The 26,941-nt window shown below is 44.8% G+C and overlaps 2 protein-coding genes across 7 annotated transcripts in view; one reads left to right on the top strand and one right to left on the bottom strand.

Moving 5' to 3' along the window:
- The first annotated feature begins 2,214 nt into the window (after positions 1 to 2,214).
- TCFL5 (transcription factor like 5) lies at positions 2,215 to 9,832 on the top strand. Of its 2 annotated transcripts, XM_075166705.1 has the most exons (7): positions 2,215 to 2,530; positions 2,814 to 3,549; positions 4,291 to 4,477; positions 5,138 to 5,297; positions 5,913 to 6,159; positions 6,572 to 6,713; positions 7,449 to 9,832. In XM_075166705.1, exons 2-7 carry the CDS (start codon positions 2,816 to 2,818, stop codon positions 7,566 to 7,568), a joined length of 1,590 nt encoding a protein of 529 aa, XP_075022806.1. In that variant the 5' UTR covers positions 2,215 to 2,530; positions 2,814 to 2,815; the 3' UTR covers positions 7,569 to 9,832. The 2 variants fall into 2 exon arrangements, with proteins under 2 accessions (XP_075022806.1, XP_075022807.1); XM_075166706.1 differs by having other exon boundaries at positions 2,215 to 3,549; positions 9,307 to 9,832.
- Positions 8,593 to 26,941, bottom strand: part of COL9A3 (collagen type IX alpha 3 chain) — a 42,071-nt gene continuing 23,722 nt past the window's right edge. For all 5 annotated transcript variants that reach the window (XM_075166698.1, XM_075166700.1, XM_075166697.1 and 2 more), the window contains 15 exons: positions 26,882 to 26,935; positions 26,194 to 26,247; positions 25,410 to 25,454; positions 24,377 to 24,430; positions 23,898 to 23,951; positions 20,910 to 20,963; positions 20,095 to 20,166; positions 16,073 to 16,108; positions 14,616 to 14,660; positions 14,022 to 14,054; positions 13,485 to 13,631; positions 12,797 to 12,851; positions 11,975 to 12,157; positions 11,627 to 11,704; positions 8,593 to 9,619 (listed from right to left, as the gene is read on the bottom strand). In XM_075166698.1, coding sequence (XP_075022799.1) covers positions 9,444 to 9,619; positions 11,627 to 11,704; positions 11,975 to 12,157; positions 12,797 to 12,851; positions 13,485 to 13,631; positions 14,022 to 14,054; positions 14,616 to 14,660; positions 16,073 to 16,108; positions 20,095 to 20,166; positions 20,910 to 20,963; positions 23,898 to 23,951; positions 24,377 to 24,430; positions 25,410 to 25,454; positions 26,194 to 26,247; positions 26,882 to 26,935 — 1,140 coding nt within the window. In that variant the 3' untranslated portion in view covers positions 8,593 to 9,443. The remainder of the gene's footprint in view (positions 9,620 to 11,626; positions 11,705 to 11,974; positions 12,158 to 12,796; positions 12,852 to 13,484; positions 13,632 to 14,021; positions 14,055 to 14,615; positions 14,661 to 16,072; positions 16,109 to 20,094; positions 20,167 to 20,909; positions 20,964 to 23,897; positions 23,952 to 24,376; positions 24,431 to 25,409; positions 25,455 to 26,193; positions 26,248 to 26,881; positions 26,936 to 26,941) is intronic.

The following is a 26,941-nucleotide window of genomic DNA, read 5'->3' as shown; positions in this document are numbered from 1 at the left end:
CTTAAGAAAAACTAAGTTCATACCATTTATGAATTCTTACATTGTTATGAAATAGATGTCTGGCTTTCCATCTTCTAGGAAACACTCCTTTATCACAGATCAGTTTAGGGAATCTGTTCATGATTTAGGAACAGTAAATGCATCCTCCCAAAGCTGTAGTGGCAAAAATATCATCAGCATACAGACAGACACTAATGACTTATTTCTTTAAACCACAGCTTTATATAGTTTATAATGACCTGGACTTGGATTTTGCAGGAAGGTTCCTGTACTCTACACTGCAGCAGACAGTAAAAAAGCTAGGCTGAAAAGAACATAACAATTTAACTCAATTTACAAAGACTAAAAATGGTACTGAATTATTACCATGCATTGCAAGAAAGAGAAAAATAAACAATTCTCTGGCTTTGTTCAAGCTTTTGATTAACATGAAACAACTTCCTATTTTGAGCTTTTATCTATGTTTGTACTAAGCTAAATTAACTTTCCAAAGAGTATTTTGCTAAATTTTTATGTAAAAGCCTCTGAAAGGTCTAGAACAATATAAGCAGAAAGATTATTACATTTATAAAAGACTGTAATATTCCAACTTTATGCATTCTAAAAGAGGAGGAGAAGGAAAGTGTGTATTGAGGTCCGATGTGCACAAAACTGCTTTTAAAATTTCTGCTTTTGTTTCTAGAGGAAAGTCACCAGTGCAACTTTCAGACTTTGGCTACACGTCATATAATATGGTACATTTCAACATGGAAAATGTCTGTGCATGCTACCTTGATTGAATATGCACGTCATTAAAGAATGCAGTAAACAGATTTTATTTTTTTAACCTCCGGAAGGGAATAAAGATTTCATAAAGTATTGAAATTGGGTTTTTATTCTGTTTATGAGCTAGAATAGCATTTGTGTGCCTTCCACGCTCTGGCTTGTTTCTAGAATGTGTCTTCTCTAATAGGCATCTGTTCTTAATACTAAAATACATAACCAGTAGCAGATACGTAATAGAGACCAAATGTACAAACTGCTCACGATCATGAGATGCCTGTTGTGGAGAGAGTGATTCTGTGGGGATGCATTCAGCTAGCATCCAAGCTCGTTTCCATGAAATCATGTTGATAATACCACTTTACAAGTCCAGAAAAACTGAACTTTTTTAAGGGGCTCTGGATTAACTTTCTATCAAAGAACAGTTTTTAAACACTGGCAAACTACTGAAGTGTTTATGATTTAGTAACGTCATCTTACAGTAGGAAATCCAGGGCTATGGACTCTACTGTGGCTGTCTATTGGATGTAGGAAAGAGCCTCCTGCCACCAGTGCTTCACAGAAGCATTCTTGATGGGGAAAAGCAGCAAAAAGGGAAAAGCCTTTATCCTGCAGCAATGAAACAAAAGAGGTGTTAATTTCACACCATTGTCGCTTTTTTTTCTCTCTTGTAATTTTCCTTCATACTATCTGTGCTATCAGTGGCTGGTAACAACTAAGTGAGAGTAGGAACGGTGCCTGAATCATAGGAAAAGGTGACGGACACGACGTGTGTCAGGACCTGCGAGCCCTGGCCAAACTGGTTTTGGGGAGGATTTTTAAAATACAAGGAGTGACTTAGACCACGCACCCACTGCCATTCAACAGGCCTTGTGCTCCTGAACGGCTGAGCTCTACTGCCCTGCTCCTAAAATAACTTCAAGCAAATACAACTTTCTCCTGCAGGCTGGGGGCTGACGAATTCTTGTGTCTTGTGTTGGTGAAAAAAATTCCTGTCATGTTTAACGGGAAGGCCCTATGTGGAAAAGCAGCGCTGTGCTCCTATTTAATGGCCTGGCGTGAAAGCAGCCTTGCTCCGTTCGCATTTAGCGGGGAGGCTTCCTCCGAGGATGGGAGATGGGGGGTTTCAGGGAGCCTCCTCCCGCCCCCCTCGGCGTTTCCCTGCTCTCGGCAGTTTCCCCTGGACGTTTCCTCACGGACCGGGCTCCACCCCCCCGCCTCGCCCGTTTTCCCCAGCCCGAACTGGACAAAACCCCAACGCCAGGCCGGGAAGGAGGGCTGGGTACCTATCACCGCCCCGCGCTCTTCCCCGCAGGGTTTCGGGGCGAACCGGGCCGACGGACGCCCACGCTCCCCGCCCGAGTCCCAGCCGCCGCCTGCGGCGCGGGGCGGGGCTGGCACCGCCTCAGGGGGGGGGCGGCGAAGAGCGCAGGCGCGCGGCGGTCAGGCGGGCGGCGGTTGCGCGCGGCGGTTGGGGGCGGCGCGCGGCCCGCGGGTCGGTGAGGGGGGTTTGGCCGCTGCCCGGAGCGTTAGGGTGGGCTGAGGGGGGCGGCGGGTTCCCCTCCTCCGCCTCCCCTTCGGAGCCCGGGGCGTCCTCCGCCCGCGGAGGGGCGGGCGAGCTGCTCCTTCCAGCTCCTGTCAGCCGGGGCCTGTCCCTCCGCGTTCCCCCGGGGCCGCGCTGGGGCTCACAGGCGCATGGGGGCTCTTCTGAGGGAGTCTTAGGCAGCAGAGTACCTAGAACCTCCTTCCCGAGGCCGGGTGTTGGCAGGTGAAACGCGTTTTTTGTGAGCAGCTGTGTTGGAGTGGGAGGGAGGGTTTCGCCTGGGCTCACAGGGGGCCGCTGGAGGGGGGAGACGTGGTGAGACTGTCCGGTACCTCGCTGTCAGGAGCTTGTTCCTTGTTTTGTTGCCTCGCAGTGGTCCGGAATCGGTATTAAGTGCAATTTTTTTGCCCCCCCTCCTTTTTTTTTTAATGGACAGTACTGATAATTTGTGCAGGTTTCATGGTTTACTGTTGAAAGAGACATTGGTAACTGATTAGGTTTACTGTAGTCATGTCAGGATCGGCCCCAGAGGAGCCTCAGACCTCCATTCCTCAAAGCACAGCTAGTGTTCCTGATCCTGCTCCGGTTGCTGTCGGACCTGGAGGCTCAAGTGACATTTCCTTTGGTGAGCAAAATATTAGCTTCACCACCACAGACGTCAGCCTGGTGGACATGATGGAAATTGAGTATACCCAGCTGCAGCACATACTTTACTCACATATGGAGGCACAAGCTAGTGAAGGTGAAGTGGAAGCTAGGCTAAATTCTTTCTCCTCGCCTGGTAATGCTGCAGACCCCCCTCTGCACCAGACCTCACTGAACACCAGTCAGGAGGGGTGTTCATCAAACAACTCTGGGAACCAGTCGGTTTACCCAGTTATCTGTCAGTCAGGATTTCCCTCTGACAGCAATTTGCTAAGTTCAAACCCACGTTTGGGCTATGCTGACTTTCAGGAGCTCAGAATGATGTTACTTGGCGAGTCTAACCTCCCTTCGAACCAAACAGATAAAACGCCCAGCAGTAGCTCTGTAGACGTCCCAGGACACAGTTTAGTAAAAGTTAAACATGGTGAAAATTTTGTTGGGGTGAATAAAGAAAACATACTTGTTGAAAATTCGGCACTGGCACCAGAGCCTAGATCTAAATCTGCAGTCAGAGTTCGGTTGGAAGACAGATTCAACAGCATCCAGACAGAAAACCCCAGATGTCAAGAACCCCAAGAATCTGGAGTAACTCTTAACAAGTGTGTTGCAATTAATTTTAGTTTATGTTGTTAAACTATGTATCATATAGTTCAAAACTGATTTTCTACACGAGACCTAAGGACAGTACTTTTTTTAATACATGAGAGTGATGGGTTGGGCTTTTTTAAACTGTGCCAGTCAAGTGTGGCTGCAACTCCACTGACCTCAGATTAGGCCGCTCTGATATTGCATAAATGGTACAGAATGTAGTTCCAAAATCAATTATTTTTCAACTTTATTCTTGGTAACAACATGTAATGTAAATAAAGGTGAGAGGAGAACATTACCTCGTTTTAACATGCAACTTGCTAAAAGCAAAGTAGATTTTTCATCAAAATGTTAAGAGCAATTGATTAGTGTTACAATGGGGAAGCCTGACTATGGGGAAAACTGGGAGCAAAAATACCGTTTTACAATCTGACCCTGTAACTGTGTAAGTGTGCTGAGAAAACATTTTATTGAGCATAAAGCTGAATTGTTCCTGCAGAGAATAAAATACCTTCTCAGGTGATCTTTTTTCTTTTTTTGTTCCCGAAGTAGGCAATATGGCAATAACAATGATTTCTGTTTACAGTAAATGAAAGTGGTTTCTTGGTGATAGTTACTAGAAGTATGTGTAGCTGTACATTTTTCTGCACTCATTTTCAAGTAGTCAATCTGGTATGTTTTGTGTGTTTTTTTTTTGTTTGGGTTTTGTTTTTTGTTTTTTTTTTTTGTTTTTTTGTTTTTTTTTTTTTAAGTTTAGTAACATTGATTCGACAGCCGTCAGAACTGATAGGTGTTCCTCTTCATCAGCAAGAAAACAAGTGTGCTGCATTAGGGAAAAATAAGACTGCACCTGCCACGCCGCCTTTACAGTTCACATACCCGTTATTTACTATGAATGCCTGTTCTACTGCTGGAAGTGCTAATCCTTCACAAGCACAGGTAGGTAACGTATTCACCACTAGTTGTACTCTGCTAATTTCAAATGCTGATAATGTTAATCTCTTAGGTGTAATATAATTCTAAAGGTTTATGTTAAAGTGTGATTTGGTTTGAATAGGGAATGGTCAAAATGATCTGTAATGCAATTTATTTATTCTTCTGTTAATCTTTAAGACCATCAAAAGTAATTTGCCACACAAACCAATTGTGTGACAGTTATGTCATTTGTAATAACGTGCATCCGGGTAATGATCAATAGGCCATTAGATTTCTTACTGGAAGGACTTTTTTTCTTGAGTTTATCAGTGTATCTATCTGCTTCATTTACGCAAGACAAGAAGGAGACACTTAGTACCGTTTTCTGTGGTTCCTTTTTTCCCTAATTAATTTTGATTAAAAAGATATTTCCCCCTCCCCAACTCACGGTAACCTCTGAAACAAGAATGGTAGCATGGCACTCAGAAATGTCAGAGGTATCCCAAAAAAATTCAGCAGTCTGTTAAAATCCTATGGTTTTGGTGTGCAGAAGTAATTGGGATTTATTCTGATACAACACATTGAATCACAGGGCTAAAACTTAAGAAGTTAACATGAAGATATCAAAATAGTCCCTTTTTTATGTATATAGTCCTCTAAGTATTTCCTTTTTGGTTTTCACAGACCTCTGGAACGTCTTGCACTATTTTGGAAGCTGCCAAACATCAAGACCTTGGGATACCCAAGACATTCTCTTTCTGCTATCAGGAAACTGAATCCACAAAACAGATAGTAGGCGCTATGAATAAAGCGTTGCCTGAGGAAGTTTGGATTAAAGTTGGAGGTAAACCATTTATCTTCTTTTCACTTAGCTTTCTTTTGGCCTTCAAATCTACAATTTTTTCTGAATTTGTGTGGGTTTTAGAATGAATATGATTTTAGTGAATCATATGAGGTGTAGTTTTTATGTCTGAGATGTGCTATAGGCAATATGGGACTAGATTTCTCAAAAAAAAATTCAACACCCATGATTTTAGCTGTACTTTCAAAATTGTTTAGCACTTCTAGCTTGAAATGAGAAAACCCAAGGTTGCAAAGTACCTTTGAAAATCTGGACCTAGAGTAAGCAACTGGTTTCTTTCTACAATTTTTGACCCCAAAGCTGATATAGCAGATCCAGTCAGTATCAAACTGAAGAACATTTAAAGGACTGCCTCAAATACTAATCAAAGGCAGGTATGATCTCAATGGGTTCTCTGAGAAAATAGAAGCTAGGTGGATTTTGAAACAGCAAGCAGTGCCTTAGGGCTTCCGAAGGACGTGCGCTGCTATAAAAGTCAATCTAGGTTGGCAATAAAGTTTAAAGATTATTCCACATAAATAAAGCAACAAAAAAAAATTTCCATGATTAGTGGGAGGGTTATAAATAGGTTCTTCTTTTCCTCTTTGTTTTTCCAAGAAGAGACCTTATGCAAGCAAGCGATAAACAGAAGAAGCTGCAGCCGAATAAGCCCATCAGATACAAACATAGATCGCAAACCTCTTAGTGAAATTCAGAATGTGCGTGATGATAGCCAGAGTACTGCGTCTGCCCCGGGTCCTTGGCAGTCAGCACAGTTAAATTCAAGTATGCAGGGGCAAAGTGGGACACAGGATGGAATCGCTCAGCGAAGAGAAAGACATAACCGCATGGAGAGAGACAGAAGGTAATTTCTATGAGGAGTGGCAAGACAAAGTTTTTGAAGCCTCAATTAGTGATACTGTAATACTCCTGTCGTTATCTGGAGTAAAATGTAAATTTGACATATTTTGTTTTACCTATGAGAAAAAGCAATGCAGGTGGTGAGGATTTGGTGTTTGTTAGAGGAAAAAAATATGTATGTTTCATTGTGGTTGTCTTTGTTGTTTTTTTTTACTCTATAAACAAAGAAAGATTTCAAAACACTTAACCAATTCTATAAAGAAAAGGTAACTTGCATATAACATGACTGATATACAACGCTTTTAGCAAACAAAAAGAAATCCACGGCTTGTAGCACATGTGAGTAGTCTTCCTTTTTTTATTTTTTCTCCTCCCTTCTCGCCCATTGGTTGATAACCTTTTGTATTTGCCTGTAGGCGCAGAATCCGGATTTGTTGTGATGAGCTGAATCTTCTGGTCCCATTCTGTACTGTTGATACGGATAAGGCAACAACTTTACAATGGACAACTGCGTTTCTGAAGTACATTCAGGAAAGGCACGGTGATTCTCTGAAACAGGTTTTAAATCTAATTTCATTTTTGTTCGTGATAAAAATGTGAAATGTTTCAGAGCTGTCATAACGTAGCTAAAAGTATATGGAGTGCTTTTGCTTGATGCTGTTTGTGAAGGACCTCTGTATCATTGAAACTTCCTTTTAAAAATGCTTTTTTTTTAACAGTTGTCCTCGCAACCGTTTCAGTTCAGTAGTGTGAAATCATGGGCTGTCCTCAGTCAGGGTTTTCAAAACAGATTTAAATTTCTTTTATTTTTTTTTTTTTTTTTTTAAATTAGCCTGGTTCCTGAGCATGCTGCTATCTGGACAGCAATGTAGAATTGAGGTCCTCTTCAATCATTCCTCCCCACCCTCCCCTCCTTAATTTTCTCTATTTTCTGCTTGTTTCACGGTGTTGTCTTCTAGTTAGCTTTCATGAACTGGTAATTAAGTGATGGGATACCCAGCTACACGCCCACACTATCGCAAAGTGGGTGAGAGCAGTAAAGGCTTATATGCCCTATAAGCAGCTCCCATGCAACCACCCCAGAGTAGCTCTGGCTCTGCTAAGTGGCTTAAGAGAGTAGGTGGAGCGTGTATAGGAAATCCTGCTTGTCAGGGTACTGGTATGGCTCCTCAGCACTTCCTATTAAAGGTGGGGGTTTTTTTCCAAGACACTAGTGAAACAAAAACATACGTCTCAAGTAAATATCTACATTAAACATAATTGTTATTTATTTTTTGTATTTTGATTTTTTAGGAATTTGAGACTGTGTTCTGTGGTAAAACAGGCAGGAGACTAAAAATAGCAAGATCAGACTCATTTGTAACGTGTCCAGTGCAGGAAAACACGCATGGCTATGGAGACCAAGTAGTCTGAACTGACCGCCTTGAATTGTGTGACAAGTGTGGCTAACTAACAGTGGCCCAAACTGTATTTTATTTTCTCCGTTTATATGCTGAATATGAATTGCAAAATATAACTTGTAAAAATATATAAATAGAGCTTTAAAGAAAACATTCTTTATTCAAAATGGAAGTGAAAGTTAACTACTGGCAATAGAAATCAGTGCTCTGTTAAAGGGGCTTTGGGACCAGAAGCTACAAGAAAAATGTCATGACAGCTAAGTATTTTTTCCCTTATTAAAAAAATGTTCTTTTTCTGTTTGTGGTTCTGCTTTGGGGTTTTTTTTGTTGTGGGTTTTTTTTTTTTTTAAAAAAACATGATCCAGTACAGTTAGGCATAGTTCTAGAACATCAATCTGTCCTGTTATTTTAATGACTAGATGCAAATGTACTCTTCGAGGTAAAAAGAAATTAAAGTTACCATATTATAATGCCCATTTTTTCCATTAAATATTTAAAGGCTATGTTGGTTAATTAAGTCCATAGTTTCTAAACTGTGCTGATATTATGATGTTCGCACTTGCCATATGTATTTTTAACATACTTGGCCCTGAAGAGTAATACAATGGTGTTAGCATTTTTTTTTTTTAAATACAGTACTATTTTTAATGTCTATCACACAACTGTCCAACAGTTTCTTGTATTGTTACTTTAGTCCAAGTGGCATATTGTAAACAGTAGATTATTTAAATGCAGAAACTATTTTCATATTTAAAGATTAATATGACTCCTTTGTTCATAAGCTTTAGCGTATAGGGCAGACATAGAATAGTGTGTGAGCTGAGAGTGGTTTTATTAATTTTTTAAAATAGATGATGCTAGCAGGTTTTAAAGTACAAAAAGGTCTCCCAAAATAAATACTGTTTTAAATCACGGATATAGACAATTTTGCAGCAATTTATTTCCAAACAATTCTAGTAAAACCAATTCTGGAAAATGCAGTTCAGCTGAGTTAATTTGATGTGTATAATGACACTTACAACATCACAAAGAAAAGGTTAAAAAAAAAAATCTCCTTTTATTTTTACAACAGTTCATACAGGTGTTTTTGGCTGGACTTAGGAAGAGCATCCTTTCTTATTTGGGGTTTCATTCACAATTACTGTGCAAATAGCTTAAGTAGAGGTCGTGAAAATGCTGTTACTTAATTTCCTTTATTATCATATGGAAATATACAAAAATCTCCCCTGTAAATTAAAATATATACATTACACCTTTTGCAGAATTTGATTGCAAGAGGGTTACTATTTACTAGTCTTGGCAAATATTTGAGGTGCAGTCTGAAAATTGATAATTCACTGCATATACATAAGCTATGTCTTTACTTAGGCCAGAATCTTAAGATATTAAAATATGGGATGTTTCAATGCCTAATTTCCACTGATGTAAATAGCAGTTAGGTGCCTGAATACCCTGACAATGTGTATCTTACGCAGGTTTGGGCACTAACTGAAGTCAGTGGGAGCAGCGCTGAGGAATTCAATTGACAAGGCTTAAACGTTTATACAGAAAAGTTGTGATCTTTAGTACACAGTTCAGGGGGTGATGGTAAAAAGGAACAATGCTTCCTCTTGCAGGTCTCTTGAACAAAGGGAGAAAGGAAAGGTGAGGTTGTTTAGCAGTAAAATTTCTGGAAAATAACTGGGGGAGGAGAAAATACTCATAAAGCATCTTTTAACTAAAGTTTTCATCTGATGCTTTCTTTTTCATAGAACTGCGTCAAAGTCTCCACTTAATATAATAGAAGGAACATCTGTCCATTTATCACTAGAAGGATTCTGTCTGTTTTCTTACAATGCACTCTTTATTTAAATATTCAGTCACTTCTCCACTTCTTGTACTGTTGTTTTTATGATTTTTTGGAAGTTGATGCTCCAACAGCTCCCATGCAAGCCGACGTGTCACATATTCCTGGAGTTCCCTGAGCCCCAATAGCACCAGAAGTACCAGGATCCCCTGGAAGACCGGGTTCACCCTGAGCACCATCACGACCGTTTTTAGTAATTCCAGGTACACCAGGTGGTCCTAAACAAGAAGGGGGAAAGATTACATGAATTATTTCCTTGCCCCCCCTTTTTTTTTTAGTATCTGTGTGTATATATATATGTGTGTGTATATATATGTGTGTGTGTGTGTGTGTTACTTTTAGAGTTCTTAAAATACTTTGAGTGTCTGTACATCAGACTTGTTATGGCCTGTTGAGTACAAGGTGTTGAATAAATTTAGCCTGAATCTGGAGTATGTGTGTTGGATTTTTTGGAGTACCTTTGGATTTACTGGAATTACCTCGGTACAGTTGAAGGCGGATGTTTAGTATTGCGCTTTTGTTATTGCATGTGTCTGTTTTGAACTGGATTCCATCTCAGTACTGCCTCAGTTAGTGTATGACGCCATGAATAATAACAAGTAATTTGTAACCAGAATTATGTGACATCATCCCCGAATAGTTTGCTCAAGGGATGTCCTGGATGTGTGAGCTCACACTTCCTTACTGTGACAATATACATCTCCCCCTCCCTCCCGGCCCCCAGCTTGCTCCTTAGGCAGGCCTTCAGCTACTTCAATTCATTGCACCCCCTGAAGTCTAGTTGTAGTTAAGATTCTGAATAAGGGAAGGAGAGTAGAGAGAATGATGATACAGAACATCTCCCTGACATTACAGATAAGCAGTTTCCTTTATACCTGTGTCTAATTTCAAAAATTTGCTCACAATGAAATACATACTTCGTTTATTGGCAAAAATAATTTCTGCTTTGGATGGACTCAGGCTATTATTTTTTAATTTCTTTTTTCCTTCAGATGCCAGACATAATTCACAAACACTAATTTCTGTAACAGCAAGCTACTGAAGCTTTCTTAAATACTGTCGCCCTGAGGGACAGCTATATCAGGTGGTCTATAAACCTGCATTCCTGTCTTAATTATGATAGAGAGATAGTGCCTGATTCTTTTTATTCATGTAAGTGACGAATTGCATCTACTGTTGATCTCCTCACATTTCATGAGTAGGACAAGTGCTCTCAATATCTAATATGTGAAACATAGTCTCTTTTTACATGCTTTGGAGAAGAAAACATTTATTGATTAATGCAATTATTTTATGGAAGAATCTAAGACAACTGGGTATAAATATTCTGGTTTTATGAAATTATATGGATGCAGAGCCTGCTTTTGGTGCCTGTAACAATCATTGTGCAGATGTAATCACAATTACAAAAGCTGCTTTAATAGGCGAGCAAAATATTCTTCCGAGTTTCTAATAGATATTCATTAATTTGCGTAAATTAATCTTTTGAGTCCTCTGATAAAGGATTCATGACTTCAGGAACTGGGATTATAACCAGCTACAGAGCAATAACACCACTGTCTCTCAAAATCATTACACTAGGAAGTTACATTTTGTTTCTGGTAAAATTAAATATTGTCCCTGATTTCTCTTGTTTGATCCAGAAACATGAACTGAATTGTGGAGGACTATAGCTGGTAGTCCAGGCTGTAGCTTTCACTGCGTTTAAGCAGAGCATCAAAAAGACATGTGTCCATCAGGAAACAGGCAGGAGGCATGATCCTTCTGTCTTAATCACGGTTATTAGACACCTTTAAATGCACGGATACACTACTTGTTAACTCGTTAGTTACTGCACGTGAAGCACCACTGAAGGGAGCAACCTTCTGACACTGGCAACCACGTGGGAGTAGTTAAGAAGGGTTCTGACTTCCCAATCTATAAAAGCTCCTGACCTTTCACAGCCATTAGTGGAAGCAACCAAGAACTAATGAAGAGGCTGGCTGTCCCAGCAGCCTTTTCTCAAAAACATCCTCCAAAACATTTAGGACCAGACAGGAGTGTTGTGAAAAGGGGATGCGCTAATTAAGATCTTCTGTTGAAACTGCAGTACCCACAGGAAGACAACCCTCCTGTAATGATTACAGGGACCAAGTGATGATAACATACTGCCAACAACATGCAGAACTGTCCCTCTTAAGCCTTTACTTTAGCCATGGTTTATTAAATTATTTGCACAGCTTTACCTTGAAGTCCTTGATCGCCGTCAGGCCCATCAATACCTTGGCCAACAGGTCCTTTATCTCCCTTTTCGCCAGTGTCACCTTTAATCATAAATAGACAATTTCAGCAGAGCTGCGTACTGCACCTGGATCCAAGGACAGGAAGGGGAAAGACCCAGAGGAACTCAAAATCCTCAGGACACTGCTAGGATCTTTGCTTACTCTGCATCCCTAAAGACGCAAAACTGCCCTCTAGAACTCCATCGGCTGCCCAAGGCCTGATCTTTTCTCCTCCACTGCTGAAATTAGCACGAGTTTGCAATTTATTTCAGTAGGCATAAAAGAGGAGCAGGTTGGTTTATTCTCACTTACCTCTGGGACCAGGATCACCAAGTTCTCCTGTTGGCCCTCTGTATCCAGGGGGACCACGAGGACCAGGATGCCCAAGGCTTCCTGTAGCTCCAGGAGGACCCGGAGGACCAGCTGGGCCAGGACGTCCCGTCATTCCAGGAGACAACGGCTTTCTCAGATTAGCAGCTAACTGTGCGATTTGATCTGAAAAGAACAATTAAAAACTGCACGTCCAACATTTTCACTCTCTGCTTGGCTGTGGCTTTTTTTTTTTTTTAAATCTCCACAGAGGGAGATTTTGGTCAGAAATCTGCAGGTTTTTAAGCCATTGATATTTCCGGTTTCCTAAACCACTTTAAAAGATGTCAAGTATTCTAGAAAATTGTACTTAAATAATTAAAACAAGTTTTCTGAAACAAGCTTTCAGCGTTTTAACTTCGTCCCAAATGGGGAACCTAACGTCTAGATGCAAAACAGTAACTGCAAAGAAAGAAGAACGCCCCTGGGAGCTCCGGGGAGGTGGGGGTGGGAATGGCGCGGGTTAGGGCAGACCCTCTCACCAGCAGCGCCTGCCGTGCCGGTATGGACTTGTGTCAAAGCCGCTTTCAGCACTCGCTCTATGTTGCCATGATGAATCACTTAAAAATACTAATTTTAGAAAAATGAAAGACATCCCAGACATCAAGGTGACCTCCTGAATAATTTCCTTACGTTAAAGGTCAACGTATTTTTTCTTACTAAGACAGAAAAATAACAAATCTCAGGAGCCATCTTATGTTCAGGATCTACTCGTCTTCAGCTAAACATGGTAATTAAGGTCCGTTTTCTCTCAGTAATACTCACCATTTATCATTTCCCCACAGAGTTCTCTTATATGTTGTTCACTGGCCTCTTTGCCCTGCAATTAACAGAAGAATCTGTCTATACAAACCAGTTATCGATAATCATCCCTGACAGAAGCTTCAGGACAGGAAACACATTTCCAGCAGCTCAGGAGGAAGCACAGGATCCCGCATGAAGAGGAGTGGGTGTTTTCCCCTCTTCAAAAGGTGACGGCTTCAATTCAGAAGCTCTGTCATACTAATGGCAGAGGTTAATTTTAACGTTAGGCCAGATCTTTAATCTGGAGCTTATTTGGCCCTTCCTGAATGATGAAACATGAGCTCTGGACCAAGACAGAGGTCTAACATTTGAAGTCGTGAATAGGAGTTGTATTTTCAAATGACGAACTTCTAACTTGCTTTTGTAGTAAGAACAGTGACTTACAGCCCGTTCCAGTGGACGCAGATAATCTGTTCGTTCATTGTGAGAGAAGATTGATTCTCCAGGGTATGCGTTCTGGGGGATTTTAATTCTGAAGCTTGTAAGCTGTTCATCTTTTTGCACTAGTAAACTCTTGATGCAAGACTGTGAGCTTGCATGCGCAGTTACCTGCTTCCACCTGCTCAAATGCAGGACCTTATTTTTTGACTACGCATCCAAAATCCACAATCCATTTACTTACTGCAGCCCAGAAGCGGACAATACTTACAGGAGGCCCGGGTTTTCCCGTGATGCCGGGAACACCTTGCTCCCCCTGATGGCCCATGGGCCCTGGATGTCCTGGGATCCCTGGTACTCCAGCTGTCCCGTTAGGTCCTTGGACACCTTTTGGACCAAGCTCTCCTCTTTTTCCTGGCTGTAATGAAGAGGTAGGGAAAAAGAAAAAAAAAACCCACACTGAAAACAGAAGACATGGTCCATTATTTTCTCATAGGGACTAGTTAAGCCTTTCTTTGGGTTTCCCTGACTGATCTGGCTGATCATGTACGTTTCTTACATCGTACGGGTGATTTTACATATATAGGTCATGATAGTAAGCGTCCATGCTGCAGCAAAATGATCAAACACATTTGAATGCCACAGAAAATTGTCACTGTCATAGATTTTATAGCATGGCCATGACAAAAACATGCTTCTAGGAATCAACGTCAGAACATAGTTTATGGAGATACATCATCGAAAGATGCGATAAGCATGTTTACTCCCAAACCTTTTGGGGCGTGAGCCCGCAATGTCTGACACATACCTCTCCTTTTTGGCCGGGGGGACCAAAGGGACCCTAGAAAGAAAAGGGAAATAAGAATGATCCATTCAGAAAATGCGCATCTGAAGTCAAATCTCCCAAGCTCCGGGAAGCCGCGATGACGTGTACGTGGCACCCAATGGGCTTTTCTAGCAAAGGGACCAGGAATGACAACAGGATGCTGGAGACCAGATTCAGCCCCGGCACAAGAGGGAGAGGGCTCCGACGCCAAGGCTCGCCCCGGGTACCGATGCTGAACGCCGGTCTGGGCAACCCGGCTACTTGAGATGGACCAAACCCCCTTGGACAGAGCAATGTCGACCGCTCTGAGGAGCAAAATGACAAGTGAGTGCCGACACGCCACAGTTCTGCAAAGGCCACGCTGGCTATCCGCGCTTCCTGAAGACAAGAGGAGAGCTGACGCACACCGAGAATACGGTGGCAGAAAGGCTTGGGTTGCCTTCTCCTTTTCTCAGCCAGCAGGGTTGGAGCTCTTGGACAGTTAATTCTGACTGACCGTATTAGTTCTTGATTCGTGGTTCTCTAGACCCATCTGTTATTTCAGGAGTCGATTCTACTGAATTTAAGGACACTTACCAGTTCTCCTTTGTCACCTGGGAGGCCATCTGCTCCAGCAATGCCCTGAAAGCGAGATACCAGAATTAACACTGCACCCACTGGTGCACAAAGATTATTGACAATAAGGCTCACTCTGAGACTTGGATAACTTCAGCTCCTAAGGGAGATGGGGACGCTCAGCAGCTTATACAGCTGCTCCAGCAAGAGGAAGTTCTCTCTTCCCGAAGGCGAACTCTGCAGTAGCTGTTCCCCTGCTGAGAACAGCCCTCGTGGTGCAAGGCAGCTCGCGCAAGGACCACGTGCCCTTTGCACCAAGCCGGTACCTGGGTGAAAGGCTGAACTCATACAGATGAGAGCCCTGATGGGTGGCCATGAAAGACATCCACTGGCTGGCACTGGCATTCCTCGTACAGGGAATCTAAGTTTCAGGTTCCCCAGCTCTGGGTCTCACGAAAACGTGGGTTTGCAATGACAGCTAAATGTTCAGTGTAGCTGCGTCCTCTAGGCTTCCTCAGGAGAAAGAGTCATCTGCAGAACAGCTTCATCCCACCCGTAAACAGAAGTGATCCATCACTTGGTGAGGACCATCCCTCTCCACTCTGGGGACCGTAACGTAAGAGTGGCTAATGCTCTGGTGACATTAACTTTACTAGCCATGACAAGGAGCATCAATTTGCTGATCACCTCCGTTAATGCAACGGCAGCGGGCGCAATTCGAGCGTCGCTGGGGACGACACGAATCGCTGCAACCTGCCGCCACCGGCCGCACGGGCAGCGCTTCCCGCGCCGAACGCTCTGCAGCAGAGCTGGCTTATTACACGGCAATTAGAGCAGATCATGAACAGTTTCATGGTGACTCTGTGGCTTTAGAGAGGAAGCTATTTCAAGACAATCGGAGATTAGGTTGGTCTTTCCCTTAATAACAAAATGGAGACCACACTGGTAAACAAAACAAGCAACGCTTGCTGGAAAAGCACTCATTTTCTGCAAAAACACAGCCATGCATTAATAAAAGTCATATATTTTAGGAAAACTGGCTCAAAAGCTCATCGCTGAGATTAATCCAACTATGGAAGTTAAGCAGCAAAAAGTAAAAGACTAATTTAGTCTATTAGCGTGCCACGCTTGGAGGCTAGGACGAATCCTCTTCATCGGGCACATGAAGTTCAGTGAAAAGCTGCGCTGCTAAAATTAACTCGGGAGGGCTATGATGTGAGGAGCCCACGTACGGCGTGCCTCGTGGTTACAAAACACACAGCAAGAGTCTAGCGTTTTTATCGCATCATTTTCACGTGTCTCCATCAGAACAGACTACATCTGTTTCACCACGCTGGAAAAACGGGACCAAAGAGGGTTTTGTTGGTGCCTGCTCCAGAATATTTTCATTTAAGGGAGGAAAAGCAGTTCGTGCTGTCAAGAGCTGCACCTAAGGTTTCAATGCCTCTGCTGACTCCAGCAGGGAAGTTATCACTTACCTGGTTACCTTTGGGACCAGGAACACCAGTAGGGCCCTGAGAATAAGGAAAAGAAAAAAGGCAAATGAGCTCAAACTGTTACTTTCCTGTGAATTCCTGGTGCAGTCAGACATTCGCTCACTCAGCAAGGCATTAGGGGATTTAGTCTCCCAACTGCCAGGTAGGAGGGTCCAAATCTCATTCATACTTAGAGACGAGGAGAGATTTTAAGCACCCTCGCTAGCTTTGCAGCACTCCCCACAGTCACCGGTTCGTGCTGTGGGACAGCTTCTCGGGCCTCTTGCCGTGCCAGCGACGGCGCAGAGCAGCTGCCAGACCAGGCAGGACCTCCCAGCTCAGGCCTGGTGGTCTTCTGCCCACCAAGTCCTCATCCTGGTGAAGGGCCTGGAGCACAAGTCTGATGAGGAGCGGCTGAGGGAACTGGGGTTTTTTAGCCTGGAGAAGAGGAGGCTGAGGGGAGACCTCATCGCGCTCTACAACTACCTGAAGGGAGGTTGTAGCGAGGTTGGGGTCGGTCTTTTCTCCCAAGTAACAAGTGATAGGACGAGAGGAGATGGCCTCAAGTTGCGCCAAGGGAGGTTTAGATTGGACATTAGGAGAAATTTCTTTAAAAGAGTGGTCTGGCCTTGGAACAGGCTGCCCAGGGAAGTGGTGGAGTCACCATCCCTGGAGGTATTGAAAAGACGTGTAGATGAGGCGCTTAGGGACATGGTGGTGTTGGGTTGACGGTTGGACTCGATGACCTTAGAGGTCTTTTCCAACCTTAATGATTCTGTGATTCTATGACCCAACCGGACCAGAGAGACTTTCTCGACATGGCTCGGCGATGCACTGCTCCCCACCTGCCTGGCACAGGTCATCTACACTGGCCTTTTTCATACCATCCTCCTCAATTTCCTGAATAAAACTAAAATGAATTCTGTGCTTTTAATCCTAGTCTTTAAAACCTGTTTCACAAAAGTCATCTTTCACATCCATCCCAGGGGCGGGAACTCTGTTTTGCTTCTGCCCCTCTGCTTTTCATTATCGTCATCTCACTATCATGACCGAAACAGCAATTTTACAAATTCACAAATTAAAGGACGAGGTCCAGGATGAGACTGGTGGGCGATTGATCTCTGCCTTTCACACCTGAAGACGTGAGAAGCAGATTGAATTTACTCATGGTATAAAATGGACAGGAACATTTTTGTACCGCAAGGGCAAAAAGTCAGGATGGTTTTTCAAGGCTTTATTAGACTGTCAGTTTTCCTGGGGATTTAGAGTTAGGTGCTCCTCAGATTCACAGAACACAGGAATAAAATACATTTAGAGGATGAACTGATCATCACCCTAGGAATAATTCAGGCAGCTTGAAAAATCCCTCCAACTTTATCTACCTGGCATTCAAGGAGAGGACACGAGACATTTTCAGCCCTATTCGTGACTTTAGGTCCATACAGCAGAGCCAACAAGGAATTCAGGAGAATCCCAGATTTTTTTCTCTACATGGGAAATTCAACCATTTTACGTTTTTACATTTTTAAACAATATTTCTACAGCACATTCATCAATCTGGCATCTGCAAACTGATCTCTTTTTAATAACTAGACCTGGAGATGGCTCAGAACAGAATCTTCGAGGAGGACAAACATATAATAAGGACATGTCATTTCGGCTCAAGTCAAGCACTGAATAAGTTAAAAAAGGGGGGAGGGATTTCTGTTAAAGAAAAAATAATTCTCAGCAAAACATACAATGGAATGTGGAAATGCAAGAATAGCTACAGCTATTTATAACTCCCATTTTATGTTTGCCGATGGCAAAGGTGATATATTTTTTTCTGAAAATTATCATCTAGATTTATACCTCTGACTTCACAGAGTCCCAAGGCTCCATGAAAGTTTATGGCAATAAACCACAGCTCAGTCACCAAAGACCGTGTCCTTAAAGAAAAGCTTAGCCCAAAAGATTTTGATTCAAAACTGTGATTTGCAGCAGTAGTAATTCCTAGCAGCAGGAACAGGGACAGGACTTTAGGACCACCAGCTCCACGTCCACCGGCCGTCCTCACGTTTGTGTCACCCTGTCAGTTAAACACAACCAACATTTTTGGCCAAGCATCTAGCGATGCCAGCATGGAGCCGAGAGAGACATTGCCCCAGGTGGCTGCCAGCATCCAGAATCCTCAGGAATTTGATCATAACAAAAATCCTTGGGAAAAATACTTGCCTATTGCTACCTCAGTCAGCAATAACAGTCAAATCCTTCCCCTCCGTAATATCCCACACCAACAAGACGGTTTATATATCGTCTCAATGCTATTTCACATTTACAGTCAAAAGCACCACACCTCTTGTATTTTTCGTGCCCAAAAACACCCTTCCCGAGGTGCTGCTTTATATTCCTGGCCACAGTCAGCCCAAGGGCTGTGAAAAAGCAGATCAGTACTTGTTAACTCAGGCTTGCAGGAATTTTTTTTTTCATTTTTTCCCCCAAAGAAAAAAAAAAAAGCCACAACTGATTTCAGGAGCGCGCGATGGGTTAGCTGCAGCTGGGAGGGGGGAATTGTATTGATCCTGTATTCGCAGTTCTCCCCTTTACACACGTCAGGGCCCGCAGGCTGGGTTGGCGGAGCAGCAAACCCCGGGCAGCGCCCGCCGCGCTCTTTGTCCCCCCCACGGACGCCGTCCCCCTCAGCAGCAAAGGCTGTTCGTTTAAGCTAAAATATCTGGTGTTTAGAATTCGTTTAAGCTATAAAGACATGGTCTGGAGTTTTAGGGTCTTCCCAGCCCAAATCCTGTGCCCAGTAATAAGCGTGGAAATTCGCGGTGCTGATTGCTGGCACAGCCCGCGTCGCTGCCCGCACGGACTGTGGGCACACGTGGCTGTCACCGACACCGGTGGGACTGGGCGGGCAGACGGGAGTTACCCTCAGTACCAGTTGCATACGTGGAGGTGGAAAATCTCCAACATTATCCAAACCTCCTACGGCATGCTTTTCTGGGGAACGCTCTTAACGAGCTGGGGTGTTAAGAAGCAACCAACCATTACATCTTAGAGTAACTACACTCTAGCTACCAGAAATAAAACCTAGATTTTTTTTTTTTTTTTTTTGCTTTAACTATAAAACTTTCCCTCCCTCTGCTCGGAGCAGCTCTGGATACCAGGCTGCTCTGTGCAGGGGCCTCTTCCCCTCTGAACATACATTTTTTCGCCGCAGCGAAGCCCTGAATGCAGTGAGGACCCCGCGGCCCCACAATAACCCTCCTGTTCCACGCTTCCAGGCTCACAGCCCCTCCAAGAGGCTTTTTGAAACCCGCCTGGAGCCGGCACAGAAGAGCCATTGTGAAACCCCCACGGTGCCGCTGCGATCGCTTACACAGAAACTTCACCTTAAAGCTGGAGTCGAGGGAGCCGGAGAACACACGGCTACTGTTCTCCTGCAAGCCCTGAACAAATGTCGTTCACTTTACCCCGCTGGCTTCTTTTAAATGAGAATGAATTCATTTAAATAAAAAGTTGCATTTATTCTGAGGTGTGGGGCCCAGGTGTGTTGCTGTTCAGAAAGAAAATCACTGAGCAAACTGTAATTTTAAAAAAATCCAGAAACCCTGATCAAGCATCTGAGTAACAACAACGTGTGAATCAGCTCTCCTGGGCTGATGGGGAGCAAGGCTTCGGTGAAATCAGCACACAGAGCAGGGAAAAAAACCCAAACAAGTGTCTGTTCTGGCTAGGATAGGATCCCAAAGTCTCTTTTAAACAATCCATCCTAATTAAAAATAGTTTCTGAACCGAAAGAGAAACACGGACAGGAACAGGAGAGAGACAGGACGCACGAATCCTGCTACTGCCGCAGGGTCCGTCCTGGGCACGCAGCCGCCGCGGAGGATGGGCCGGGACACCCAGCGTGCCCACCTCCCACCTCCCTGCTTGGGTTTGCCGGGCTGACGGCAGCGGGGCCGCTCTGGGGCCCCGTCACGCTCCATTTCAGGTCTCCCAAACGGGAATTAGTTACAGACTAACACTCGTCTCCTTACCCTGTCACCTAACTCCCCGCGAATTCCAGTCGGACCAGGAAGGCCAGGCTCCCCACTGGCACCTTTGGGACCCTGTTAGGAAAAGAAAAAAGAAAGAGCTACACTGAAAGCGTCAAGAAACCCTGCGTATCTTCACATCCCCAAAGCTCGCCAGCCTCCATAACACGTTCAAAAAGATCATTCGCCTTAGATCTCCCCTCCCCTGCCCCCAGGACCCAGGGACCGCACGCTGCCCGCCGGTACCACTCGCGTTGGTCGGTACAGCTCATCCCAGCTTCTGCCCCACCACGTTTCACACCTGAGGTCAACGTGCTCCAGCCTTTGGCTGGCCCAGGTCTTCTGCTAATGAAATCCCATCTGCGACTCCCGACCGAGTGATGCTCCCAGAAGGTAGCACCCTGCACTGGTTTTCAGCCAGTTTCACTGGGGAAGGGAGAGCGAACGCTCCCTTGGAGAGGGGAGGGAGAAATACGAGAGTCCCCAGTGCAGCAGGAGGGAGGAGGAGGTCCCTGGAGACATACGGGCTGGGAGTGCCCAGGCGGAGAAGAAATTAAGGTGTCTCTACGTAGGTCAAACTCAAACCCTTCTTTTGCAAACAAATACTAAATATGAATTGTTCCAGCAGGCAGCTTATCTGGCCTTGTGCTCTTTCTACTGTGCTGTGTTAATAGAGGTGCCAGGCTGGTTCTGCAGACGGAAAGATGTTTCTTCCCATCGCTTGTTGCCGCCACGCAACTGTCTTGGCAGAGCTTTGCAGAAAACGGTGGCCTGCCAAAACACGACGCACGTTGCGTTGCCCTTGTCAGCATACTGACCTGGAAACCTCTGACCCCGGGGGCTCCCGTCGGGCCTTGAAGACCAAGTGGGCCCTGAAAAAGAGAAAGACAAGCTTTGGTAAGGAGAAAATTCGGGGCCAGGTCACTGGTGCAATTAAACTGGCTCACTTCTAACAGAGAGCGAGCGTGCGGTTCTGTACGGCCGAACACTCTGCCCACTGGCATTGCTGGTGAACCTGATGAGCCGCTGTAAAGCGGTGCTTGGTGTTTACTGAGATTTATTAATATTGTTGTCGTTACTAGCAAAAGTGCTTATTTGCATATATTAATGCTTAATACCATACTCATGAATAGTAAAGATCAATGACAGCAAAAAGTGGTAGCATGATAGAGCATAGACAATATACATCAAAGGGGATTTGCTATCCCAATATTATGCTTTTAATTGATCCAGTTCTACAAGAAACTACTGTAAAACACCGGCTGCATGCACTTGGACATGAAAAATGGCAATTGCATCCACTTGCTTTGACACACTTTGTACCTGCAATATAGAAAAAGGCAGTCTCTTACGCTGTTAGTGCCGGTGCTTTTACGAGCCCAGCTCACTAGACAGAACATGAACATTACCATTAGGAGTCTCTATTGCTTTCTACTGAGAAAAATCACGTAAGAGAGAAAGATCTTGGGTGAAAAAAACCCTAAGTAATTTAGGCATCTAAATCCCATTTTGTAAAGTGTCTTCTTGAAATAGATGCCTCGGGCAAACTTCTGTCACAAGGTGGGACTTCAGCTTTGTCTCCTTTCACAGCCGTCTCTGCAGGCTGTAGCGTTAAGGGACACAAATAAACTTCAAACCGGCTGCCGCAGGCAGAGACCAGCCAGCACGGACTGTCCGACGTACCCAAGAAACCAGCTGGATGGCAGCGCAGGTGTGCCCTGCGTTAAAATGGCATCTGTATTTTTCCCTAATTGTTAGCCCTACAAATTCTCCCTGGCATCTGAACACCCACTGTCTCCCGTAATTTCTTCTGGTCACCATGAAGAGGAAATCCTCGTGCGATGCGCGACTCAACATACAACCTAAACCAGTCGCCCGTATCCCTGCCTGGCTCCCGAGATCAGCACGGCCGTAACCTCGTGCAGAGACCAGGGTTTGCCCAAAAGAAGGAGCCAATCTGCTGACACAAAGCAGCATCGTCTTCAGAAAGCTTGAGAGCTGCTCAGGTGTTTTTGTGGTCACTGTTTCCACTTTTGTTTTCTGCTTGTAATTCAGTGAGGAACTTTGAGAGTTATAAATACAGAGCTCTAGGAGAGTTACATTAAATTGCACCAAAAATGACTCTGCTGTGCTGGTGCCTTTAGAAGTGGTGGGACCTGATAGAACCTGACAGCCTCAGAATGGGAAGAAACCCTTGGTATGCTATGATAAATAAAGTCAAATTGTTCTGAGCCAAACAGTCTCAACACTAGATGAATCCTGCAACTCTCTCAGAATAGCCCGGGCTTAACTACATTTCAGATAAATTGGGACTCTAATAACACAAATCAGAAACCCAGGTTAGAAATACACACGGGTTCGTCTGCTGCTGCATCCATGGCAGAAGTCTGCACCAATGCAATTAGCTCTCCTGCATTTGATTTTTGGCTGTAATAATACGATACCTTTTGTGGCCCAGCTATTTTGATGAAAAATTGCAGACATAAAAGCAAACATTATTAATTTAGTTTATTTCTAAGGCTGATTTTCGTCTTCTTGGAAGTTTAAAGAGCAGCGGCTCACAAACAATAAATCATCATACAGTTCAATTCCTTCCAAGTGGCACATACCAGAAATCATGTTAGACTTACTGTAGGGCTTCTGGATTTCAAAATGAGATTAAGAGGGGGGAAAAAAGAAAAGAAAAAAAGCCCAACAAAACCACTGGAAGGTGAGGTCCAACCACAATGGCAGCACTAGTTGGGGAGTGACAAAATAACAGGTATCCTAGCATTTTCAGTAGCGTGAACAAAATCAGTTTTTATCATCCTGATATCATTTACTACCTCTGCCGTTCAGCCGGGACGCAACAGGCAGCCATGCAGTCATTTTCAGGTTTGCATTGCAACTCCTGCAGCTTTTTACTTCTCAGGCTCTGAGATGATGCAGGGAATGCAGTGAAAGCAGGAACAAGATGCTCCACTGAGGACCTCAGCGGTTTCTAACCCAGAAGTTTCAAAAAGTTGTCAGTTCACAGAGTAAAAGTGAAAACTGCTAGAGCTGCGTGTGGGGTTTTGTTTCCTAGGGGCTCACACCTACAAGCTCCCAGCAAGATAATGCTGCTGCAGTACTGGGTGGGAGAAGGAAATGTGTGAACAGATTCCCCACCTGAAAACTCTTCTGGTGTTGCACCCACCCTACGGTTGTGAACTTTGGGGCATTTTCAAGCAGTTGGGAAAAGCATGCAACTATGTGCAAGAAAGGCAGGAGATTCCCAAGAGGTCCACAAACTTTTTAACACTTTCCAAGCCCGTCACTCACCAGGACAACGTGCAGCCTTTCCAGTTTTGTTGCTTGTACGGCTTCAGGTTTTGCAGTGAACCTCTACTGCTCCAAGAAAGCGATACAGGAATGGGAAGGATTTCATGTTTCATGTGCTGGTGGCAACGTACGTTGCAATAGCTTAACAGGAGTTTTGCTTCGTTAATGACTCACATTCAGCACAAGCCGAACCTTATTATTACTGCCTCATCAGGGAATTGCTGGCTGTCCAGTCTCTCCTGTCTGACCATAGCAGCTCCACAAACCTCTTGGGCAGCTGCAGCTTTCTTTGCCAAACGAAATGGGAGGAATCACTTTGCATTTGCACAGAGCTGTCAGTGAGAGCAGGATCTGACTCACTTACGGGGGAGTAATTCCTCTGCTGCCAAAACTCCCCAGAGACAATACCAAGAGAGAACGTGGCCTTTTATTTTATCCAGAGAGTGATCCCAGGTACTGAACTCGATTTTGGTATCTATTTGATTTACAAGCAGCATTGTACTTACAGTTGCTCCTCTGGGTCCCGGCAGACCTCTCTCACCAGGAATACCAACATCGCCCTGGCAATAACACCAAAGTCAGCCGTGCCATTTAGGAACCACGAATCCACCCTTCCCAATCCACTGCTGAGCTGGAATGTATTCCTGGACCCCAGGCTATTTCAATCCCAAACTCCCTGCCCCATCCACCAGGTCACACCGCCTGGGTGGTGGGCTTTGACCTCTGCTGCAGCGCAACATCTGTGCAGGGAGGTGCCCACCCGGCCGGCTGGCATCGCGCTCGCTGGGTAGCTCCACGCAAGCAAGGGGCTGCCTGGGAGTGCTCGTCACCGCGGGCTTGCATGCGATGCAGGCAGCACAGCACCTATTGCGTTACTAAAAGCTTCATTTGTGCAGGGAAGCAGCACGCGAGCTCCAGCTTCGCAGCTGGGTTTAAAACACACTCAGCAGGGCTCACGGTAAGTGTAAACGATGGGGATACGTACAGGGATGCCTGGCTCTCCAGAGGGACCCGCCTCTCCCGTCTCTCCAGGACTGCCCTGCAGGGGAGGAAGCAAGCACTCAGTTAGGGCACAGCTTCAGAGAGTCATTTCTGTCCTACCTACAGCAACAAAGGAGGAGGGAGTTAAAACCTGCATCAGGAAATAAAAACAGCTTTAAACTTTTACAGTTTTAAGACCAAGACGACAAAACTCTCAACAACCGGCATTTAAAGAATAGGTGAGCTGTACATCCTGGCCTGGGACCAGTGAGTAGGGAGGGCTGGCAGCCCCAGGGCAGTGCCACCACATCCCACCTTGGACTGAAGTGGACCAGTGAGACAGGGATGCTCTTTTGGAGGCATGCTCAGGGCATCCCATTTCATTCATTCCTGCATCACCTCCATGCAAGGAGAAACGCCTTCCTGCAGCATGCTCTCATGCATGAGGATTAGCAAGAATAATGATGCAAGTGCAGAGGGGGAGATTCAGAAAGGAAGGGGAGGAACAGAAAAAAAGATGCTTTCCAGTCCAGCTTTGTGCTGGACTGCTTTGGTCTGTCTGAGATTTTCTTTTATCTCACAGGTAGGTGCCAATCTAAAGCTCCGTGGTAGCTTTTCTCCTGAGGTGGGGGAAGGTCCCCAAAAGACAAGATGAGATAATCCTGCTCCGGCTTGCAGATGCTCAGCCTTTTGATTCCCAAAGATGAAGCCTGCTCTTGGGACTTTGACAAAAGGGGGAATGCTTCCTTCTGAGGTTTACTAAACCACTGATGACTCTCCTGTCTGTCTGCTATGTCTTCACCGAACCAGGCGCAAGAGCCGTCTCAGCAAGAGCAGGGCCATCTCAGTCCTTACACCCAACGCCTGCTCCTCACTGCCAGGGGAACCCAGCCCGGCAGCAACGCTGACACCATCACTTCGGGGTGAGTCCTCCCGGGGTCTGCTTGTGGGCACCAATCCCCAAAAGCTGAAAAGCCTTGCCGTGACAAGTTCAGTAGCTTCTGCACCAGAACCCGTCATTAGAGAGATTCACTTACTGGTTCACCCTTTGAGCCTTTAATACCTGCTCTTCCAGGCAGCCCCTGAAAAAAAATATTAAAGCAAGGTCAGAAGAAGTGGAGTTAATTTGTTATTCTGGTCTGATTTGACATACAAGGAGCAATGTTTGCTTGAAGCAATGGAGGATTTACATTTCATAGCTTTCACCATGAAAATTATAGCTTCAATTTCCCTCTTGTTCACTGCACTAGCAGCTCTGCGTACACTAATCCTCGACAATTAGAGCAAAGAGGAGGAATATACAAATAGTGCAGCAGCAGCAACATTTTGCACAGCAGAAACCTCTCTCCAGGAGTTTTCAATATATTCTGTAAGACAGGAAGAAAGGAATACTTTACCTCTATTTAAACAGCTAGAAGACTGGAGAGATGAAACATTTTGCCAACGAACACTAGTAAGTCAGGGACAGAGCTCAGGCTACTCTTGAATTACGGTCATTTGTATCCCAGATCTTAGCTCCCTGCATAAGGGATGCACGTCACTGGGATGTGAAAGAGAAAATCCCTCCCAAATTTAAATTTTAAACAGAGCCAGCGTGGCCAAAAGCCAGGGTGTTTCTGTATTAGTATTTGGTGCTACTCCAGATGTTCTCCGTTCCGTCTTGTACGCTGCTCCCATTTGCACGGTGTGAAAAGTGCATTTCCTCTTGCCTTAAATGGGGCCCCTTGCGAGACAATGGACGAAACGAACCTCCCCTCTCCCCGGGAATGATCTCTGCGCAGCCCTGCTGCCGTACCGCCCCGAAGCTGCTGCCATACTCACAGGCAGTCCGTTTGGCCCCTTCTCTCCAGGAGCACCCATGCGAGCTGCATCACCCTGTGGATATCGAGAGGTTAGGAGAGACCCTCTGCTCCTGGAAAATGGTCTGGTACAGGTAGGGGACACACTCCCAAACAGGCATTTGTAATCTCCTCCCTCCCTACGTGTGCAGGACCCGGAGCCTGTTGCTCTACAGGAGGTGGGCACCCACTGGAAATGGGGCGCCCGGAGCTCCCAGGTGTTTCCCTACTCCCCTTGCAGCTCCCAGCCTTCCTTGGCAGCACACGGTCCCACATTCCTGCGGGATCACCGTTCAAAAACCAGGCAACTAGTACCTGACAGCACTTTGTCTACAGACATTAAAACAAACAGATGCCTCTGTCAACAGCTCTGAAAAGGCATCTCTGAAGGCCCAGAGGCAGCCAACAGGAACCACCGAGTATAGGGACAGAGTTGAGTTTAGATCATATGTGCATGGCCCATACGCGCATCTTCTTTCTTTAGGGAATTTCCTTGGGATTAATTAATAGAAGCAACTTCACTTTTCTTCACTAGTTACGCTATTGGAAAACTCTTTAGAAGCAAAAGCTTTCCAGCCATGCTCTTTCTTGACAAGCATCAGCAGCTTTGCAACACGCATGGGACGCTAACAGAAATCTTTCCTGCAGCGTTTAAGAAGGACTTTACAAACCTTCTCACCATCGAGTCCAGGAGCTCCATCCCGTCCATCCTTGCCAGGCATGCCCTGCAA

This window comes from Calonectris borealis, chromosome 17 (assembly GCF_964195595.1).
Source record: "Calonectris borealis chromosome 17, bCalBor7.hap1.2, whole genome shotgun sequence".
Lineage (NCBI taxonomy): Eukaryota > Metazoa > Chordata > Aves > Procellariiformes > Procellariidae > Calonectris > Calonectris borealis.
This window is presented reverse-complemented; position numbering and strand designations above follow the sequence as displayed.

Bases quoted from the DNA above. Each gene is read 5' to 3' on its own strand.
- TCFL5 (XM_075166705.1), top strand. From the start codon at position 2,816: ATGTCAGGATCGGCCCCAGAGGAGCCTCAGACCTCCATTCCTCAAAGC. The intron at 4,478-5,137 runs GTAGGTAACGTA...TGGTTTTCACAG, and splicing joins CTAATCCTTCACAAGCACAG to ACCTCTGGAACGTCTTGCAC. The intron at 6,160-6,571 runs GTAATTTCTATG...ATTTGCCTGTAG, and splicing joins CGCATGGAGAGAGACAGAAG to GCGCAGAATCCGGATTTGTT.